The sequence below is a fragment of the Vipera berus genome (genome assembly GCF_964194415.1).
Source record: "Vipera berus genome assembly, chromosome: 1".
Taxonomy (NCBI): Eukaryota; Metazoa; Chordata; class Lepidosauria; order Squamata; family Viperidae; genus Vipera; species Vipera berus.
In genome coordinates this window covers 73,594,200-73,616,983 of record NC_138202.1, presented here as the reverse complement: position 1 = coordinate 73,616,983, position 22,784 = coordinate 73,594,200, and the positions used below count along the sequence as shown (strand labels likewise).

General features: G+C 38.2%; 1 protein-coding gene across 1 annotated transcript in view; it reads left to right on the top strand.

Moving 5' to 3' along the window:
• RAD51B (RAD51 paralog B) overlaps positions 1–22,784 on the top strand; it is a 377,386-nt gene that overhangs the window by 146,978 nt on the left and 207,624 nt on the right. Inside the window, exon 9 of the mRNA XM_081312768.1 lies at positions 13,986–14,104. Within this exon, the coding sequence (XP_081168894.1) occupies positions 13,986–14,104 (119 nt within the window). The remainder of the gene's footprint in view (positions 1–13,985; positions 14,105–22,784) is intronic.

The following is a 22,784-nucleotide window of genomic DNA, read 5'->3' as shown; positions in this document are numbered from 1 at the left end:
AATATATCTGTTACTGATAGATAAAGAAATGCTTGTAGTGCTTTCTTTAGTTTTACTTTTGATTATCATCATTCTGCGAAAGAAAACCTTATTTACAAGTACCTTCCATCACTAGAAGAAAACAGCAGTATTTCTAACATAGTGGCACAAAACACTTGTTAGTGCAGTGATTCCCCTGTCTGTAATTAACCCCCCCCCATTCCTTTGCTTGGGGGCAGAGAGGCCAGCTTACCCACTAGAATGTGGTCTCAGTTCAACCTGAGTGTGGGAACTGCAGTTCTGACTTTTAAAACTTTAAATCCCCCTGGCTTGTCTCACACACACACACAGACACACATGCGCACACACACACACACAAACACCCCCCCCAGCATTATCACCAGAGGGCTATGTCTGAAATATTTCTCATAAGCTGAAGGGAGCTTATGATTAAAGGGAGCAGATTTCAATGAGCACGGCAAGTTCTGATCTGTCCTTTTTTTCACCTCGACTGAGGGCAGAGAGCAGCAGCTTGAAGTTGACCTCTGAAAGAAGCTTGCTCTGAAAAGGAAGATGTGAAAGGCTGGAAATGCTCTTTCTAATGCTTGCCTCTGGAGCCAGGAAAAGGCAGCTGTTTCTGGCCTTTCTATTTTTTCCCCCCTGATAGCTGAAAGCTGGGCTTGTTGCCATATCTGTTTGTCTGTCTGAGTTTCCTTGTTTTTCTCAGAAAGCTGCAGAGACCAGTTGCCCGTAGCGGGTTGCTGGGAACTGAGGTTGTTCCTTGTGTCGTCTTAACTCTCCATGCCAGAACGTTCATGCTTGAATAGGAAACAGCAAGATCTGTCAATATAGGCCTTTTCTTCAGAGCTTTGAGTCTGCATTCTCCACGGCCATCTGTTCCCTTTCACCCTTTTGGACAATGTTGCTATTTGAAAAGTCTCTTCCTCCCAGCTCCCACCCCCTCCGTCCCATTTCTATTGCAAAACTAACCACAAAAAACTTTCTGTGAAATGCTTTGCTCTCCAATGCCTTATCTATCTCTTTTTCCAAATGTTACAAAAATGCCATCTTCTTTCTTCCTTTTTTTAAGATGAATGACTGAAAAAAATGAATATATTACAGAAGAGATGAGATCAGGCCTTTTTTTTTAAAAAAAAAATGGCTCTACTATTTGCAGTAATGGTTTGTAATATTGCTATATATATAGTGTGCTTGCTATTATGGGCATTGATTAGGGCACTACCTTTTTCCATTATACTTTCAGTGTTAGCTGCCCATAGGAGAAGGCAATAAGGTGATCGCCACCCTCTGACCAGTTTCTGCAAAGATGCTATACAGCTAGAGCTAATTGTGAATCATTGTCAATGTGAACCATTGGATTCACATGCCACAATGATTGTTTGCTTTTCAAACCATAACATTGTATATCTTCATGTTTTTCATGAATTTGCCATAATTTCCTTTAATTTAAAAACCGAGGGAGCAGTTTCTGATGTCAGTTTTCTTTTATTATAATAATAAGTTGGAAGGGACCTTGGAGGTCATCTAGTCCAACCCCCTGCTCAGGCAGGAAACCCTATACCATTTCAGACAAATGGCTGTCCAGTCTCTTCTTAAAAACTTCCAGTGTTGGAGCATTCACCACTTCTGGAGGCACGTTGTTCCACTGGTTAATTGTTCTAACTGTCAGGAAGTTTCTCCTTAGTTCTAGGTTGCTTCTCTCCTTGACTAGTTTCCATCCATTGCTTCTTGTCCTGCTTTTGGGTGCTTTGGAGAATAGCTTGACTCCCTCTTCTTTGTGGCAGCCCCTGAGATATTGGAAAACTGCTATCATGTCACCCCTCACCCTTCTCTTCGTTAAACTACACATACCCAATTCCAGCAACCGTTCCCTATATGTTTTAGCCTCCAGTCCCCCAATCATCTTTGTTGCTCTTCTCTGTACCCTTTCTAGAGTCTTGACATCTTTTTTACATCGTGGTGACCAAAACTGGATGCAGTATTCCAGGTGTGGCCTTACCAAGGCACTGTAAAGTGGTATTAGTACCTCACTTGATCTTGATTCTATCCCTCTGTTAATGCAGCCTAGCACTGTGTTGGCTTTTTTGGCAGCTGCAGCACACTGCTGGCTCATATTGAAGTGATTGTCTACTAGGACTCCGAGATCCCTCTCACAGTTACTACTATTGAGCATGGTACCACCTATACTATACCTGTGCATTTGATTTTTCCTGCCTAAATGTAGAACCTTACTTTTTTCACCATTGAATTTCATTTTGTTAGATAGCGCCCAGTGTTTGAGTCTGTCCAGATCCTCCTGTATTTTAAGCCTATCTTCTGGAGTATTGGCTATTCCTGCCAGCTTGGTGTCATCTTCAAATTTGATGAGTTCCCCATCTATCCCCTCATCCAAATCGTTGATGAAGATATTGAAGAGCACTTGGCCCAGAACAGAGCCCTGGGGCACCCCACTACACACTTCCTTCCATGTAGATGCAGTTCCATTGAGGACCTGAACTAGACCCGAGATTTTGTATTTTATATCAGAGAAGCCGCAAGATTCTTGCTTTGTCACAAGTCTGACCTCTCATAGTCATTTCCGTGTGCTTCCACCCTTCTCACATCATTCTTTTACCTCTGCATATAATTCATTTATTTATTTATTTTATTCAAGTTTTAGGGCCTCCCATTTCAAACCAGTGACTCTGGGTGGCACACAATTAAAAAGAAAACAAATTAATTAAAACATGATACAAAAAGAAATTAAATACAGAAATTAAATAGCAGCCAAGAGATATTATGCTAGCAGCAGTAGCAATAGCACTTAGGCTGATATACCCCTTCATAGTGCTTTACAGCTCTTTGTAAGCGAGTCAGTATATTGCCCCCAACAATCTGGGTCCTCATTTTACCGACTGTGGAAGGGTGGAAGGCTGAATCAACCTTGAGCTGGTGAGAATCGAATTGCCGAACTGCAGGCAATCTGCAGTCAGCAGAAGTAGCCTGCAGTACTGCATTCTAACCACCGCACCACCGCAGCTCTTTAGTTGCAGCATAAGTGGGAAATGGGACCATTCATATACTTGGGACTCCACACTGGGGGGCGGGGGGGACAGATTTGCAAGGCCTTCTGAAAGACCAGCAGGGTTGAGACCATTCTAATCTCAGGAGACAGGAGACAGGATATTCTAGAGGGGAGATGCTCTGCCACCTCCTGGTCCCTGCCAGCCAATATTCCTTGGCTCATGGGACCTTGTACAATGCCTACATTGGATGAATAGAAATAACTGGAAAGAAAATGGTCCTCAAGTAATATAGCCCAAGCCGTGAAGAGCTTTAAATGTGACAACCAATTCATTTGCATCCAGACACACACTGGCAACCTATGCAGCCCTTGAGAAATAGTGCTACATGTGCTGAATAGCCAATGCAATTTACATCTTATGCATTTGCATTCTGTACCAGCTGAAGCTTCCAAATGCTCTTCAAGGCAGCCCCACAGTGAGCATGTTTCAGTAATCCATATGGGAGGTCAGGACAGTGACCAGAGCCTCCCAGTCCAGGAATGAGCACACAACTCAAAAGTGTGCAAAGGCCTTCTTCGACATGGCTACCACTTGGTATTCCAGCAGGAGCCATAAGTTCAAGAGCTCTTCCAAGTCCATCTGAGGCACTAACATTGCATTCTGGACCACAGGTGGGGAAAAACTGGTAGTGGAAGGCCCAAAGTCATCAATCTTGCTTTGGTTGAGTCAAAGCTCATTGCGTCTCATCCAGGTCCTCTACAGTCTCTTGAGACAGCATATCCACAGTATCACTCAGGCAGCCTGGAGTGGAGTTATAAACTTCAAACATAACAGTCACCTCGCCTAGTAACCTCATACAGATGTAAAATAAAAGGGGAGAGAGAACTGAGCACTGTGGCACCTCACAAAGCAAGGATGTGGGCTGGATCTCTCCCTTCTATCAACACTGACTGGAACTGGTTCCAGAGGAAGAACAAACAACACCACACCATGCCGTCCACCCCAACTTCTAAATCTAATCCAGAAGGATACCATGATCGATGGTATCAAAGGCCACTGAGATGTCAGAAAGAGCAAGGATGGAAGCACTCCTCCCAACATCCCAAGAAAACAGCATTGGAGATAGCCAGAGAGTAATTGTACCCTGTGCCTTTTGTTGGAATCTTTTGAGATTTGACTAGTTGATCAACGTGGCTGGTCTCATAGGAGACAGAGAAGTATAGGTCATTTTCTATAGAGTGGAAAAAAAGATCTCATAATTCATAGTCTACTCATGGAAAACCTACAACCATTTTTCCCTTATGGTAGTATTCTGCTATGGGTTTATAGAATGTAAGACAAGTAGTTGCAGGATGACATGTGGTTACTTGAATCAAGCAATTACCATTACCATTCTCTTCAGTTTTTGTAATGTCTATTAAAATGGCCACTCCAGTGATGGATTGCCCAGCTTCTTGCCATGCAATGCTTTATATCTAGAGAGCTACGTTTTTTTTAAAAAATATTGATCTTTATTAGCTGACACTCCAGGCCTTACGTTCTGGGCCTTTATCCCAAAGGTACTTTTTCAAAGGCAACTGGACTTTCTTGTTTTTCTTTAAAGACATTTTGCTTCTCATCCAAGAAGCTTCTTCAGCTCTGACTGGATGGTGAGGAATGGAAGGATTCACTATCCAGTCAGAGCTGAAGAAGCTTCTTGGATGAGAAGTGAAACGTCTTCAAAGAAAAACTCTCAGTTGCCTCATGAAAAAGCACCTTTGGGACAATCATGACCTGGATGACTGAGAATCTCCATAGATATTCTGGACCTTTAGATTTCCAAACCTCAGGAAGAAACTTCCTGACAGTTAGAACAATTAACCAGTGGAACAACCTGCCTCCAGAAGTGGTGAATGCTCCAACACTGGAAGTTTTTAAGAAGAGACTGGACAGCCATTTGCCTGAAATGGTATAGGGTTTCCTGCCTGAGCAGGGGGTTGGACTAGATGACCTCCAAGATCCCTTCCAACTTATTATTATTATTAGAATTGCAATTCCGAGCAGTAATACTTGTGTATTTAACAATTTTAAGTAATGCTTATGCATTTTTATTTTGTAGCTAATAAGCTGATATAAAATTCTTATATGTTTACTAAAATATGTTTCTGCTGAATTAAAAATCAAAATTGGCTTGTAAGAATAAGTACCCAGTAATTAATATATCAGTAATGTTTTAGACTAAATGTTTTATTTAGCTATTCAGCCATTATAATTCAAAAAGAAATGTACTTATAGCAGTTCTGATACGGTGAATGTTTTACAAGAACTCATTTTTTTCAAATCTAACTCTGAGCAGATGTTGCACTAAACTGTAGTTAATCACTATTACTGGACTTAATTAACAAACATTCCAGAATCTTACCTGAAGCTTACTCTTTTAACTATTGCAATTTTATTGAATGTCTTAGGTTTCTCATAACATTAGTAACTGTTAAGGTTAGTAATTATATCCTAACATAATGCAACGGCTTGGATACAATATTTCCATACTGTAATTGGGCAAGAGCACCAACTTTTTCTGCAATTTGTTATTGGAAATTAAGTGTGTCAATTAAAGGTACTTCAATTTCAAATTACTCTCCATTGGACCAGAAATTTTTACAATTTATGACTGTAGCTATGAACCATATACAGCTTCATGGCTTTGTGATTTTTCTCTAGGTAGATGACTGGTGGAAGCTAATTGCTTGGGAATTAATTCACCCTGGATCTTTGTATCATTTTCACTTTCTGCATAGATCTTGAAAAGTTTCATTTACTCCCAACCCAGTCTGTTATGATCACCATAATTGTCTTGAATTTAATAGTCAGGTGTTTCTGTTTCTAGAAGTTATTTTAAATGGGTAGAATAGTATGTTTCTGTTATGTCTCTCAAACGCAGAAACTATTGATGACATGTTGATGACAAAGCAGTTGTGCAGAATACGTGTGAGAGATTTCTTCAGTGTTTGTTTTTAACATAAGCCACCAAGAGGCCTTGAGAGTACATTGGCGGCCGTATACATTTTCTTCAATCAATCAATCAATAATAAACTTCCTATAGTCAATTTCTCCTTGGAGAAAATTTCCAAGATGCTTTGTTGTTGTTATTGTTGTTGTTTTCTGGACATTTCCATTCTTTGCTTAATTCCCATCTTGGTTTCTAACAAAGGATGCACCTTTACTAGAATGGAAAATTTATTGTAAGGACACTCCATCTAGGAATTTGGCTAAGCCCTCCATCTCCTTCATTAAATAGAATGGTAACTTCAAAAATATGATTAGATCCTCACAGGTATTGTTGTCGTAGTAGATTTCTGTGCAGCTTTTATTACTTTACAAGTCACTCAAAATGGTGAACATACCTAATATGCTTTCCTTCTCCTATTTCCCCACAATAAACAACCTTGTTGTTCACTCCTAAGGGAAGCCCAGAATGCCCAGTATCCTGGTTTCTAGGCCAGCACCTTACCTCTACACAAAATACTCTCCAACAAATGAGATTTATAAGGCTTCTGTAAGCATCAGCACACATGTTCTTTTGAGTTTATAAGAAAGACAAATATGCTTCAGGGTAGGCAGCTTTGGGCAGGTGCATCCTCAAGAAAATAGTTACAGTGACCTTATCTGATACTGTTTTGTGTTCCAAAATAGACACTTTGATATACAGGCCTTCTGCCTGTGCCATAAATAAAGGAGCAATGTTTAGCTTACTGCATTATCTCACATTTCCTTGTGTCCTTCCCTCTGTCTTACTTTTATAGTTCATCTCATAATCAGCTGCACAATCATTTCATGAATTTCAACTGAGAAATAATTTGTTCTTCAAACCCAGTTCAAAATTCAAGATTGAACCATGTCTGCTAGTTCTATAGGGGTGCAGATGGGATAATTTCTAAGAACAATAATGAATTCACAATAATGAATTTTCCATTTTTCCTTATAAGACAAAGTAGTTTTACACAACACAGTAATAATAGAATCTGTGTTTTATATACATGAAATCAATAGTTTGGTATAATTATTGCTTAAGGTTTTAGATTTCTGTTAATTTCTGTCACTAAACACCTAGGAAAAGATATATTCTCTCCCATGTGAGAGAAGGACAGATGCCTTTTTTAAGATGGTGCCTTTCAGCTTCTGCTGTGAGTCATGGCTGGCTGACGACCATTGGGTAGAACAGAAGACTGATGAATAGACCAGTTTGGAGCATGAGAGAAGGGAGATCATCCACAAGTGCTCCAAATGGCAGCTCCTCACAAGGAGACCTTAAAAGAGTGGTCTCCCATGAGATTGAGTCAAGGGAGACATCTTTGCTCTCAGTAGCGGTGGTGCCTTTAATAAAGACACTCGGCTAGCCACATCATTTTGTAATCACATTTGGAGATGTTGAATGTAACCACTTTAGGGATATTAGACACCTCAAAATGGTGAGTTTTTAGCGAACTTCACCAATGTAGCCATCGTGACTGATTCTCGGAGACTGCCTGGACACGTTCGTGCAGTTTTCTTGCCAAGGTTTTTCAGAAATTACCAAACTAAAGCTATAACATGGGACACTACATGGGGCTACCTTTGAAAAGTAGCTAGAAGCTCCAGCTGGTAGAGAATGCAGATAATTTTGGGTGTCCAAAGAATGGCAAATGTAACACCTTTGGTCTGCAAACTGCATTGGGTGCCAGTTTACTTCTGAGTCCAATTCATGGTGCTGGTTATGACCTGTAAAGCCCTAGGGCCAGGCTACATACAGAACCATCTTCATTCCATTACTTTGGCCCATCTCACCCAATCAGGCAGGGAAGGTATGTTGCAGACCCTGACAGTTAAAGAATTCTAACTGACAGGGTCCAGGAAGAGAGCCTTCTCTGCCATTGCCCCCACCCTGTGGGACATTCTCTGTACCAGAGGTGAGGCAGGACCGCACTATCCTCGTTTTCCAGAAAAGAAAACATGGCTCTGCAACCTTGTTTGGGAAGCACAGAGGAGCACATAGGCTGGTCAGCTGGACAGCGTTCCGAAAGTCCTCCCTTTGCTTTTTAACTAATTTTTAGCAGTGTTTTAAATCCATTCTTGCTTCTTTAAATTTTTTACTTTTATATAGTGTTTTTATGTTTTAATATTTTATTGTAAACTGCCCAGAGGTAAAGAGAGAGGGAGAGGGGAGAGAGAGAGAGAGAGAGAGAAGAATCTACTTTACTAGATACAATATATCCTAAGGCAAAGGTAGGCAACCTTGGCTCTTTTATGACTCGTGGACTTCAACTCTCAGGAATTCTGGGAGTTGAATTCTACAAGTCATAAAAGAGCCAAGGTTGCCTACCGCTGTCCTAAGGGATTCTAGGGTGTGGCTATCCTGAACCTCATCTTTACTACCCACCCAGCTTTGAACTGCGCAGTCTCTTAATTTGGGCCTTTCTCCAAAAACGTTTACTGTCTCCTGCTAGGAAAGGTCTGTGTTGCCAAAATTCTTGTCCACTGATTTTCCATGTGCACATTCCATTTTAGTCACCCAGCTAGCTTTGTGCCTAAGGGAGGACTAGAACTCAGAACCTCTAGGTTGCTAACCTAGTGTCTTAACCACTTCACCAAACTGGCTCTCTTTAGCATTTTATAGGATTGTAACACTGCAATTTATAATGGCTATCATAGGGCAGTTAGCACTGAATTATCATCTTAGTAAATTAAAACAAACAATAAATCTGAGGGGGGGTTGGGTTTTTTTGCCCTTTCCTAGGGCACTATGACCTTTATCTATTAATAAGAAAATATTGTTAGTGAAGTTGAATATATGGCAGGAAAATGGATTTGCTTGAACATCCTAACCTGTTCTCTTATTCTGATTGTGTAATGATTGTTATTAAAACCATGAAAGAAGATTGATGGTCTGATAACAATTTATTTTACACTTGACAAAGTAACTTAAGCAGCATATTTTAGCTGCCTCTTTCCTTGCCTTTTGCAATATTCTGCCACCGAGACATCCATTGTGTTGTAGCATTCAACAGTGGAAGATGGAGAAGACCAATACCAATCTGTCAACAACTGAAGAATTGCTCTGCTTCCTCCATAGCTCACACTGGGCTTGGCTCTGTTTCACTTGACATGAAGGACTGAAGAAAGTTTCTAGCATTTCTTCTATAAATAGAACATAAAGATTCATTTTCCTACTGCCCTGTAAAAGGGAAGTTGGTCTATTCTAAAATAATTTGCACTTAAACATATGCATAAGGAATTCTACGTGTGAGGGCTTATCTAAATACAGGTCACAAAAATAATCTGTCAAGCAGTTGTCCATGCTGGTACTATTATAGCCTGGTACAACAAGGTTTTACCACTCAGACATGGGGGCAAAGTAATTATTTTCTTTGTAATCATTGTGTCCTTGAACCTAGTTCTGTCTGCTAAAGGGTACCTGTTGACATCATTGGGTGTGTAGTGGAATGTGTTATTGAATTAAGAGTAATAACCTACTTCCTCTATTTCTATGCTGTAAATTAATGATTTTCTAATGATTTTGTGGTTAGTTTACAATTTCTATATGAGAGATGATAAACAGTGCAATAATAAGAGCTATAGAAAGTTTGTCATAAGTTGAAAAATAGCCCCTTGATTTTCTGATGAGGCAAACTATACTTTACATCTGACCAATTTATTATGCCTATTCCAGGGGTAGGCAACCTCGGCTCTTTTATGACTCATGGACTTCAACTCCCAGAATTCCTGAGTCAGCTGACTCAGGAATTCTGGGAGTTGAAGTCCATGAGTCATAAAAGAGCTGAGGTTGCCTACCCGTGGCCTATTCATTTAATGGCATGATAGAAAGTCTATAGTACTTGTTGAGTGGGAAGTTTTCAGGGTTGGTTGTGAGCTTTTACTTTTTGAGCAATTTGAATGAAGGAGCAGACATGCTGAAAAGTGAAGAGCCCTTTGGCAGATAGCTAGAAGTTTAGGCATGCACAAGAATTGCTCAGAATGCAAACCAACAAGTCATTTGTAATTATTTAATGAAATTGCCATAAGTGTATACTATAGGCCACCCAACCAAACAGAGGAAATAGATGAACCTTTTGCTAGTCAGTTAACTAAGGTATGTAGGAAGCACAACACAATAGTAATGGGGGACTTTAATTATCCTGACATCAACTGGGAGACAAACTGCACCAAGTGGAAGATCAAACATTCCTGACAAACCTAGCAGACAACTTTGTCTCCCAAAAAGTAGACAAGGGAGCTAGAGGATTAGCCATATTGGATGTAATCCTCACTAACAGAGATGAAATGATAGAAGGTGTTGGAGCCACAGAAATCTTGGGGGGGGGGAGTGATCATGCAATATTGGAATTCAACATTCTGGAAGCACAAGCAATATAACACAGTCAAACTAGAGTCTTGGACTTTAATAGAGCTAATTTCAATAAACCTAGGGAGGGCTTGGGAAGGATTCCATGGATGAGAATCCTCATGGGGAAAACAACTCAAGAAGCTTGGGAAATTTTGAAAAGTGAGATAATAAAAGCCCAGTCTAGCACAATACCAATGAAGAAGAAAAATAACCAGCATGGCTGCATAAAGAACTCTCTGATAAATTGAAAGATAAAAAGGACAAGTATAAAAAGTGGAAAGAGGCACATAACTAAGGCAGAATATCAGCAAGGTGACAAGCAACAGGGAGAAAGCAGAATTATTTAACTTGTTTTTTGCATCCGTCTTTACACAAAGGGCAAAAACAGTCCAACCCATCAGAAACATACCATAAAAAACAGATCAGAAATACAAGTTAAAATAAGCAAGAAAATGGTAAGTGAGCACCTGTCTACACTAGATGAGTTTACATCACCAAGACTAGATGGACTACACCCCAAGCTTCTGAAGGAACTGGCAGATGTGATCTAAGAACCACTGAACTATATCTTTCAAAGATCCTGGAGCACTGGGAAACTAACAGACGACTGGAAAAGAACTGTTGCAGTTCCCATCTTTAAAAAAGGAAAAAAATGGATCCAGGAAACTACAGACCTATCAGCCTGACTTCAATACCTGGGAAGATTCTGGAAAAGATAATCAAGCAACGAATCAGCAAACACCTAGAGGCAAGCAAAGTCATTACCAAAAGCCAAAATGGGTTGTCAAAAACATGCCAGACAAATTTTATTGCATTCTTTGATCAGGTGACAAAATCAGTGGACCAGAGGAATGCTGTGGATGTAATTTACTTGGAATTCAGTAAGGTATTTGATAAAGTAGATCACAACCTACTACTTGATAAGATAGAAAAATGTGGGTTAGACACCAGATGGATTTGTAGCTGGCTGACCGGCCATACTCAGCTTGTGGTCCTCAATGGAACTGCATCTACATAGAGGAAAGCATGTAGTGGAGTGCCCCAGGGCTTGTTCTGGGCCTAGTGCTCTTCAACATCTTCATCAATGATTTGGATGAGGGGATAGGTGAGGAAATCATCAAATTTGCAGACGACACCAAACTGGCAGGAATAGCCAACAGTCCAGAAGATAGGCTTAAGATACAGAAGGATCTTTACAGACTTGAATATTGGGTGCTATCTAACAAAATGAAATTCAATGGCGAAAAAAGTAAGGTTCTACATTTAGGCAAGAAAAACCAAATGAACAGGTACAGTATAGGTGGTACCATGCTCAATAGTAGTAACTATGAGAGGAATATGAGCCAGCAGTGTGCTGCAGTTGCCAAAAAAGCCAACACAGTGCTAGGCTGCATTAACAGAGGGATAAAATCAAGGTCACATGAAGTGTTAATACCACTTTATAACGCCTTGGTAAAGCCACACTTGGAATAGTACATCCAGTTTCAGTCACCACAATGTAAAAAAGATGTTGCGACTCTAGAAAGAATACAGAGAAGAGGAACAAAGATGAATTGGGTATGTCTAGTTTAATGAAAAGAAGGACAAGGGATGACATGATAGCAGTGTTTCAATATCTCAGGGGCTGCCACAAAGAAGAGGGAGTCAAGCTATTCTCCAAAGCACCTGAAGGCATGACAAGAAGCAATGGATGGAAACTAATCAAAGAGGGAAGCAATCTAGAACTAAGGAGAAATTTCCTGACAGAACAATTAATCAGTTGAATAACCTGCCTCCAGAAATTGTGAATGCTCCAACACTGGAAGCTTTTAAGAAGAGACTGGACAACCATTTGTCTGAAATGGTATAGGGTTTCCTGCCTGAGCATGAAGTTGGACTAGAAGACCTCCAAGGTCCCTTCCAACTCTATTATTATTATTATTATTATTATTATTATTATTATTATTATTATTATTATTATTATTATTATTATTATTATTATTATCATTATCATCATCATCATCATCATCATCATCATCATTATTATAAAACTTTTATTCATAAAACATGAAACTCAGTCAACTGAACACTCAAATTGACTGGCACTAATGGTTGACACGGGTTGCTGCCAGCATCCTAGGTATCAACCAGGTATCTCCTTAAAATGTAAGATGTTCCGAGTAGCGCAGTTTTTTGTAGCTTTGCTGGAGTTATTGCAGGAAGCTGCAATTTCTTGATGTATTTTGCAAAGTTTTTGGACATAGTTCCCAGTGCCCCGATGACAATGGGTATCACTGTTACACGTTTCATCCATAATCGCGCAGTTTCGATGGCCAGGTTGTGGTATTTCGTAATTTTTTCCAGTTCTTTTTCTTCGACTCTGGCATCTCCTGGTCCAGCGATATCAATCAACTGTACGCTTCGGTTCTCTATGACTGCGATATCTGGCGTGTTGTGTTCCAAATGGCGATCTGTCTGTATCCGGAAGTCGCACAAGATCTTCACCCTCTCATTCTTGACACCTTTTTCTACCCTATGTTCCCATGACTTTTTGGACACAGACAAGTCGTATTTTTTACACAATGCCCAGTTGATGATGATGATTTAATTGTTTAATTGTTAAATCATTTGTCTACTGAGCAGAACTTTGTTTATTGGGCAAAATCATGCTAATTGCAAACAATTGGTGTTGGGCTACTAGTTCATAACTTGACAGGTTATCATTTGAATGCTAAAGTGGAATAGCAAACCAGGTTGGTGTAGTTATCAAAGGCACCAAGCTAGAAACTGGAAGACTTTTGAGCCTGATTAAGTCATCAGGAGTCAAGACTGACTTGAAGGCAAGAAATGACGAAAGAAAGGAATGGAATAGAATAGAAGAAATACCTAATGTGGAATTTTTCAACTTAAGTTAATGACAAAACAATTGCCTAAAGCTTTTCTCATAGTTTTAGACAATAAATATGTCATAAATTTAAGTACTAAAAGCAGAAACTTCATGTTTTCTTAGGATCATTTCAAATCCATTTTTAGCTATAGAAATTCACTTACTGACTTTGTGTGAGTTACTGTCTCTTAGACTAAGCTATTCCAGAGGGCTGCTGCTATGGGTATAAAATGAAGAGTGATCCTCACGAGAGTTGTCTTGCACTTATCGAAGGAATCCTGGTATAAATCTAACAAAATAAATATAAATAACTTCAGATAGGACATAAAATTTCTTCACTGCAGAGGAATGGATTAGCCATGATAAATGCAAGGGGAAAATATTATTTGTTTCTGGGTACAATATAATAATCATAGATCTTATTATATTTGAGCCAGCTCTCTTTCAGACTCTCTGTTTTTTGCAATGTTACCAAAAAGTTTTAAATTTGTTCTCACATATATTACTGTCTTCTGTATTTTAGTGGAACACATGGGCGCAAGTTTCTTCTTTCTGGTGTAATATGAAAATTGTGATAATCCTTTAAAATATTGTTATAGATAATATTAGCAGCTGTCTATAACAAACATAGTTATATTGTGTATCACCTTTTTTAGTTCATTGTGAACTTTATTTTTTACTCTTAAATTTAAACTATAAATTTAACTTCCGTTTCAAAAACATAACATTAATATTTGTATCTTTTTTATTCTAGGATCTTCTAGAAATGGAGATGGGGATTCTGGCTACGTGACTGCGGCATTGGGGAACACATGGAGTCATTGCGTCAATACAAGACTCATTTTACAGTATTTCGATTCAAAGACAAGACAGGTGAGGAACCAAAGGAGGCATATTATTTCTACAGTCAAATCTCATGAACTATGTGGTAAAATTGGTCTGTTTTGCTGAAAGAAATTACTCTAGTTTGTAATTTGCATTTGGAAGGTGGAAGCAGGGAGGTTTCCCAAATCAAAAATTCTTGTCTATTATATCTACTTTCCCTCCCGGAGTGAAATTGTTGCTGGAACATTAACTTCAGAACTAAACATTAGGCAAAATATTTTGGGTTAAACCAAAACATGTATGTCCTAAAGGTGCTTTTTCATGAGGCAATTGGACTTTCTTTTTTCTCTTTGAAGACATTTCACTTCTCATCCAAGATGCTTCTTCAGCTCTGACTGGATGATAGGGAATGGAAGGATCCATTCAGAGCTGAAGAAGCTTCTTGAATGAGAAGCGAAACGTCTTCAAAGAGAAAAAAGTAAGTCCAGTTGCCTCACAAAAAAGCACCTTTGGGACAGCTTTGACCTGGATATATGTCTTAAGTACTGAAGAGGAAAAAGAGGTAGAGAAAAACTATGGGCCTCTGTATTTATGCCCCCATCCTGTGGTTGTGCAGTTCCTCACTCTTTACAAGTTAAGATATAACTTCTGAATGAAGAACTTTTTCTATTGAGGGACACCACCAATGTGATTAAACCCTGATTTCAAGGGTTCCAAGCTGGGCAGAGAGCTGAGAGATGCAGAAAGGACTGGGACAAGTCACAAAATCTGAACACGCTGCATTCATGTTGCCTTTTCATTCAAGTAATATAAAAATCAGAAAATTGTCCCTTATTGTCCCGTGCATTATAGCCTAGCAATTTTCCACTCTAGGTAAATATTGAGCCCTGTTAAAGCAAGCAACAAATTCCCTGGTGTACCCATGTCAGACATAACTTTCCGGTGCCCTTGGTTACAGACCAGCTGGTTTTGCTCTTGTCTGATTACCACTGTATAAATAGCATTCCAGCATTCTGTCATAAAACTATACTTTTGAATAGTGGTAACTGGAGAATAGGTTATATTAAATATTAAAAAGAAGAATGTATAATTGTGCACCTGAGTACTTTAAATTCTGAAAGACCTAATATTAGAGAAAATGCTACACTTACTGGGGTTACAACTGTTTACTCCAAACTCTGGGGTGAAATATATGCAATCAGTTATTTTAGAATGAACAAACTGATAAAAATGAGAGAGAAGTGTAATGTTTACAAAAAGGCATAATGTTTCTATATTTTAATTTTTATAATTTGATTTTTATTAAAATAAATAAATATATACTTGTAGTATATTAATTAATATAAAGCATTTATATTAATACACGGTTGAATAAGTTTTAATGAACATGTATTCTTGCAGCGTATTATAGAGCAAAGGCTAGTTGTAAAGGGCAGTTGAAGCTGAATAATAATGATGCAAATAACTATATAAAATATTTCAAAATTTTAAAGATTGTTTTAAAGGTTTGCTTGGAATTGTGAAAAGCACTTAGAATGTTGCTTGAAGGTGCTTTGATTAAGACTGGGATGTATTTAAAAGTCTTTAGAACCTATTGATAAGAAAAGATTATTTTGTAAATACTAATATGGGGTATGCAGAAAAGGAAAAGAATCCTGCATTAAGTTTCTCTTATGCTGAATACAGTGACAAATTTGTGAGCATTTACTAGAAAGCATTTGGATGAGGTATAAAAACCGAGATAATGCCAGGTCATCTAATGATTCCTATTTTTCTTTAACACTATCATTCCAGCTTACATTCAGGAGTCTCCGTTAAGTGCTAAGTGTACACACCCCACATGTTCTGAAGTACATTTATTGAATCAAATCTCAAGCACTGCATAAATGCAACAATTAGAGCCAGTTTGGTCTAGTGGTTGAGGCACCAGGCTAGAAACCAGGAGACCGTGAATTCTAGTGCCACCTCAGCCATGAAAGCCAGCTAGGTGATCTTGGGCCAGTCACTCTCTCCCAGCTCAATTCATCTCACAGGGTTGTTGTGGGGAAAATAGGAGGAGGAAAGCATGTTGGATATATTAGCCATCTTGAGTTATTTGTAAAAATAATAAAAGGCAGGATATAAATAAATAAAAATAAATACTGAGCTCAGTATTGTTGCAAAGTCTTATTGATTATCCAAATTGGCTAGTTTTCAAAAATGCAAGTTTTTGAAAACTTCCACATGGATAAGGTAATAGTGAAAAAGCAGCTGTGTATGGTTTTTGATATATCTTTTGTTCAAATTTCCAACATGGAAAATGCCATAACACACTTAGATATTTGAGATACAATCCTATGTATCAGCATTCCATATGGATTCTAAAGCGAATCTCATAATTCTCAGAAAGTGACTATAGCTGTTGTCAAACGGGGATGATAGTAGTTGTAGGCCTACGAAGAAGAAAATCCTACACAGTTTGATCAGTTTTTCTGGATTGTACATGCATAAAATTATAGCAGCTTCATCTGTGACACTAGATCTGTTTGTTTACTTATTTTTTATCCTGCTTTTATTTTTGGTCAACTCAATTGGCATATAGTTCATTGAACTGGGTGCAACAGACAACAACCACAAAAATCCAGTTCACCATTTAACAGATGTTTGGGTTTACTTCAGGTCAATTCCTTTCCATGAAAATTAAGATTTCCTAAATTTGAAATTACTATTTCAATAAACACTAAGAAGGTAGTGCTAATGAATTCATACAGTATTTCAAATTATTAACAACACACATCGTGTTTTAATGTGATCAAGTAAATTTTGATCAATACATAATACAGATGAGCATTTCCCTCACTGTCTGTTTGTAAATCATTGCCCCCCTCCCATGGAGTTGATTTATTGGGAAAAGTTATAGCTTTGTTAAGTATGGATCATTAACTCTTACAAACAAAACTCTCATTAGAAAGATAAATACTTCCTTGCTTATCAGATAACTCTATGCTTACACTGTTTTAATTTGAATTCCTTGCCTTTCATGATGAGTCAAAACCATACCAATAGGTCTGCTTAATGTTTTGATATTCCTGATTCAGAAATTTTGTTTACCAATTCAGTAATTGCTGCCCTGTTCAATCTATTAACCTGTAGTCTTCTTTCCCATTGGCATGTTCTTACTTGAAAGAGCGGAGATTTCAAAGTGCCCTTGACATTCTAAACAATCTGAAAAGATATTACAGTATTTTAAAATTAGAATAAAGTAAAAGAATCACAGAGTATATAAATTGAAGGAACTCAATCTTAATCCCTGACATCTGATAAAAAGTATCTTGCTGTTCTAGGCTAAGTATTCTACCTACTTATAAAACTATTATTGTCAGAAGATTTGTCCTCAATATTTTGGACCTAAATGGTTATCTGGTCCTTGTCCTGGTCTTGGTTTCTACAAAGAAAAGATCTGGCTCTTTTCTTGTTTGGGATAACTTTTTAGGTACCTTCAAGCCTTCTCTTTTGCAAGCTAAATGTGCCCAGTTCCTTTATATGTGCCCAGTTTCCTTAGCCCAGCTTTATAGGCATGATTTGTAGAGCACTTAGCATCTTTGTAATTATCCTCTGATGTCCCTTTAGCTTCTTTTAAAACGTAATGTCATCAATTGGACAGAGTGGTCCAACTGCTATCTAACCAGAGCAAAGAACATTAGAACTATTACTTCCTGCAATCTGAATGCAATGCTTCTGTTAATACAGCCTAAAATCGCACTGAACGTTTTAGCAACTGTACCATACTGCATGTTCATATTTATATAGGGGTATAGTACTTCTATAATGTTCTCACAACTGTTACGAAACCAGTTTTCCCAATTCTGTATCTCTGTCTGAATTTATCCTACCCAGATTGAGCTGAATGTCATGCAGTTAGATTTGGCCCCTTGTTAAAGAATAGTAATGTTGCCCTTCCAATTCATTTATAAAGATGCTAAATGTCACTGGGTGTGGATGCAGCTCAGGATGATGTAATAAATAATAAAGTTCATTTATATTTAAGAATATATTGTTTTTCCAATTCTATTTTTCTGAGCAAAGAACATTTCAGGGCCCATGATTTTTCTTGCCAATTAGGAACACCAATTTTTACTTTTTGTTCATTTGTTGGTTTATCACACTGTTCAAATTTTCCTTTGCTTTTTCTTGCTATGTGGATCCACAAGCAGAACATTGATGGCATAGTAATAAACAACTACAGTTGACATACTGTAGTTCTATGAATAAATACAGCTAAGGTTTACAGATTTTATTGAGTCAAACATACCAATCAAGTAAATTTTAGGGTTAAATATAAATCAGAAGAAAACAAAAATAATGGCTTCAGTAAAATAAAATACCTGAACCAAATGTTATATTAGCAGGAAAGGAAGAATAGAGATACAACAATTGTATTTTAAATAATATACTGAAGTCCAGTAAAAAAGAAGCAGCAGAATTGAACAGAGAACGATAAGTTTGGGATAATGTCTTATGCTCTGGTGTCTTGCAAAGTGTTTTGTGGAAGTATAGAAAATGATCTGAATGACAATGAGAATAAAGGCTTTTGAAATGTGGACTTATAGACAATAAAATTGATTGAATGTATAGAAAATAAGACAGTCCTTCAAACAGTGGACAAAACTATAGAAAGTATGAACATCATTAAGAAAAAGCAATAAAGAATAATGAGGATACATTATATGAAACCAACATCCATCCACAAACCACTATTTCAATTAACTTTACAAGTAAAGATTTGTGGGAATTGTGGTGCTGGAAGATAATACATATTCTAGCTGGGAAAAAAAAATCTATTCAGATGGTTTGGCAAAAATGAAGTTTTTGATTCAAACAAAATGTGACCTAAAAAGATAGAAGTGCTATGCTATGTGACTACTTGTGATAGAAAGCACTAAAAGAAAAAAATAAAATAAAATTGTAAATGATTTCCACTTTGGGTTCCTCTGAAGTGAACTAAAATGTTTTTCTCCCAAAGAAATCCAGGGCACGATAAATATTAGCAGGAATGAATCCTACTATCATTTTTCCTTCAAATCCCAGATTAAAAAAATGGTCAATGGGATGTTCTTATGTTGAGATGTGTGCAGTAAACGTTGCTGAAGAACCTCTGAAAAAGATAAGAAACTTCTTTGCAGTTAGCCCAGGACACTTGTAAGTAAATAGGATTTTTTTAAAATAAGTGGTAAAAATCCCTCAGATCCTTCATATATTTTAAAAAGAACTTGCAAGCTTTGTCTAAAACACTGATTCTGCAATAGGCAGTAAAACAAAGAGGAATGAGGAGGGTCTTCCCATCTTTAAATGTGATCTCCAGTTTTTCTCTTATGAATATTATTGGGTGTATTAAAAGAAGCAATATAATAACGAACCCTTGTGACATTAGATGAAAGGATTATCTGCCCTGTAGCTTAAGCCTTCCTATTACTTTCTAAGCCTGTAACCCTACACCAATCCAAAATTGGACAGAAAAATTAAACAGGTTGGTTTTTTTTAGTAAGGACAGGAAGATGTACTAGCTTGTCTATTCTCAATAAATAGAGAAGCATATGCTTGATACTTTCTAATTTGAGATAGTTGTATCTCAACATGGTGGCTTCTAATGAGCTTCTTACTTGTAGTCATTAGTTGGTTTTAACTGTTCAGTTGTGTCTTGGCGACTTTATAGGCAAGTGCTCTCTATGCTACTTTTTCAGTTGTTGGATGTTCATCTTTGTATCAGCTTTGATGGTATCAAGCAGTGAGTTCTTTGCTCACCCCTTCCTTCTTGACCCACTAACCATTCCTAGCATTATTGACTTCATTATTGACTTCACTAATGAATTTGCAGGGACACAGTGGCTCAGTGGGTTAGGATGCTGAGCTTGTCGATCAGAAGGTCGGCAGTTTGGCGGGTCGAATCCCGAGTGCCGCGTAACAGAGTGAGCGCCTGTTACTCGTCCCAGCTTCTGCCAACCTAGCAGTTCGAAAGCATGTAAAAATGCAAGTAGAAAAATAGGGACCACTACGGTGGGAAGGTAACAGCGTTCCGTGCGCCTTTGGCGTCTAGTCATGCCGGCCACATGACTACGGAGACATCCTCGGACAAGCGCTGGCTCTTCAGCTTTGAAACGGAGATGAGCACCGTCCCCTAGAGTCGGAAACGACTAGCACGCATGTGCGGGGGAACCTTTATGTTACATACTGACATTCTCCCGGCCCAAGAAGAACGAGAAAGCTCCATGCGGCCGCACTGACAATTGTCAAAAGGCCGCCGGATAAAACACGCACGCGTGCTAGCAGCCGCTGACACTGACAGCTGTCAGAAGGCTGCGCAGGTGCAATTACCCAGCAGACTGACAGCCGCGAGCTGTCAGAATGCCGGCCGTGAATGCACGCTGCCTCTCAGCTGGTACGCCAACCAGCTGACGGATTCCCTGGCCAAGCTGCACACACGCTATCACCGGGGAGCTGTCAAGCTGCCAGCCGGCTATTGGATGCGGGTCTCGCGGTGGGAGAATACAAGTTCCTGATTTGTTGTTACTGTGGACAGTTTGCTATATAAAGGCATGTTTTCCGCTTGTCAGCTCGTCCAGAGCTGAAGCGAATAAATCGTTAAACCCAAGCCGGCCGTCTCTCTCTGATCCTTGTCCGAGACAGTTCACTTTACCTTTACCTTTAATGAATTTGCATGCATTACATGGCCAAAGCAAATCAGATGGCTTCTAGTGATGTTTCTGGTTTTATAGGATTCAGCACCTCTCTGCAGGTTTTTCTGGCTGTTCTTGGTATACAGAATAATTTACGCCAGCACAACAGTTCAAAGACTACAGTTCTTCTTCATTCAGCCATTCTTAGTGTCCAACTCTCACATCCATATATATTATAAGGGAGACTATTGCTCTAACTTGCCTGCTTTTTGTATTTATATCAATGTCTCTGCTTTTTCATACCTTATTCATGTTAATCTTTGCAGTGTGGCCTAAGGTTATCCTGCATTTGATTTCTGATGTAGAACTGCCATCTTGAACAATTTTTGATCCAAGGAAGATAAATTCACAAACTACATCAGTTTCCTCCTTGTAATTGTAGCTGATTACCAGATGGGTTTTTCCTCTCTCATTTACCCAACACTGAATATTAGTGGTTAATTAAATCCAAAATCTATGTAAAAACTCCTTCACCTTAGAAAAATGTACTACCTAGTATAAGAAAAATGTTGTTCCAAATATTTTGCACTGAAGAAAGAGATAAGATAACCTTTATTGTCATTTTTTTAATATGACAATAGTTAGAAAGTTAGAACGCTAGATGCTAGCACTAAATTAGCATTCTCCAACTTGGGTACCTTCATAAATGTGGAACAACTGCCCAAATTCCCAGCTTCTGGTAATTGGTGTTCATACAAGAGCTATACAAGTCGGAAAAGACTATACTAAACCATTGCTAAATATCCCTATGCACAATTTATGTAGCAGCTGTTTTTCAAAAGGCAACCCTCTTTACAGTTATATGTGGGATGCATGTGCAAATCAGCCACTGTCAGATCATTAAAGAATGTTTGAATTTATGTCCTACCGTACTCTGTTTTCTAGCAGCTTTTAGAAAGGAAAAATATTATTTGAGTGTCTCTTTGCTATTAGATATCTCTTATTAATTAGAAACTATGATATGATGTGATGTGATATGATCTTTGATGACATACGTCATAAATTCAGTTTTCCAATTATTTTTATTAATGTTTTTTGCAATTTGTATCACACTTTATAAGGCACTGAAACACTAATTTGGTAGGCATTGCAGTATTTTATCCTCAATGAAAAAAATCAATAAATTTATTTTATTAAGAATATTTAAATTTAATTTTAAAATTAAATTATCAAGTGTCACATAAAACATAACAATTAAAACATAAGTGTGAAGATTCTGAGAATTAGAATTCAAAGCATCTAGAGGGCAGTTGCAATCTGTGAATTATATAGTGTCTCCCCTTTTCCATTTTGGGTCCCCAAAATCCATAGATAGGCTGGGGCTGAACAATTCTTATCCTTTTTGGTTGTGGGGATTTTGGAGGCATTTTATGAGTATTAGGAATACCTTAAACCCATGCAAATCTAGAGGTTCCATGGTGCCCTTAAAAATGTTGACAACGTAAACAAAATTAGGCCAATTATTTTTGTTTGAGAAAGGGGGCTGTGTGGTGCAAAACAGGAGCATCCATCCACTACAAAACTTAATGCACTAATTTTACCTCTCAAAAGCCCCCAGGTCCAACAGATTCATCAGTGAACAGAGCTATGTCAAAATGCTTATGGTCCTGTTCTATGTAACCTCCAGATAAGAGAGAATGAAGGATTGAGACTATAACAGAGTACCCATCTTTGATGTAGAGCTTTTTCAGTGGTGGATCCCACGCTGTAGAAGACTATGCTCTTAAAGATTTGTCAGGACTTACAATTTAGAGATAGACAATGTGTTCATGAGTTCCTCCACCTCTGGAAATGTCATCCAATATTGATGGTAGTGTAATTCAGATGTTTGGATGGTTTATAAAGCAGTTTATGTAGTTATAAAAGAACCTGTGGAACAGAAAGAACTCGTGTGCAGGTCAAAGGCTAAGAGAAAGAACAAGACATCAGCCTCACTGACAGAGTACATTCTAGAAAACATCAAAGCAAGAACATATTTCTATCTTCACAGACCATCCTGGCAAGGTAGCTAAAAA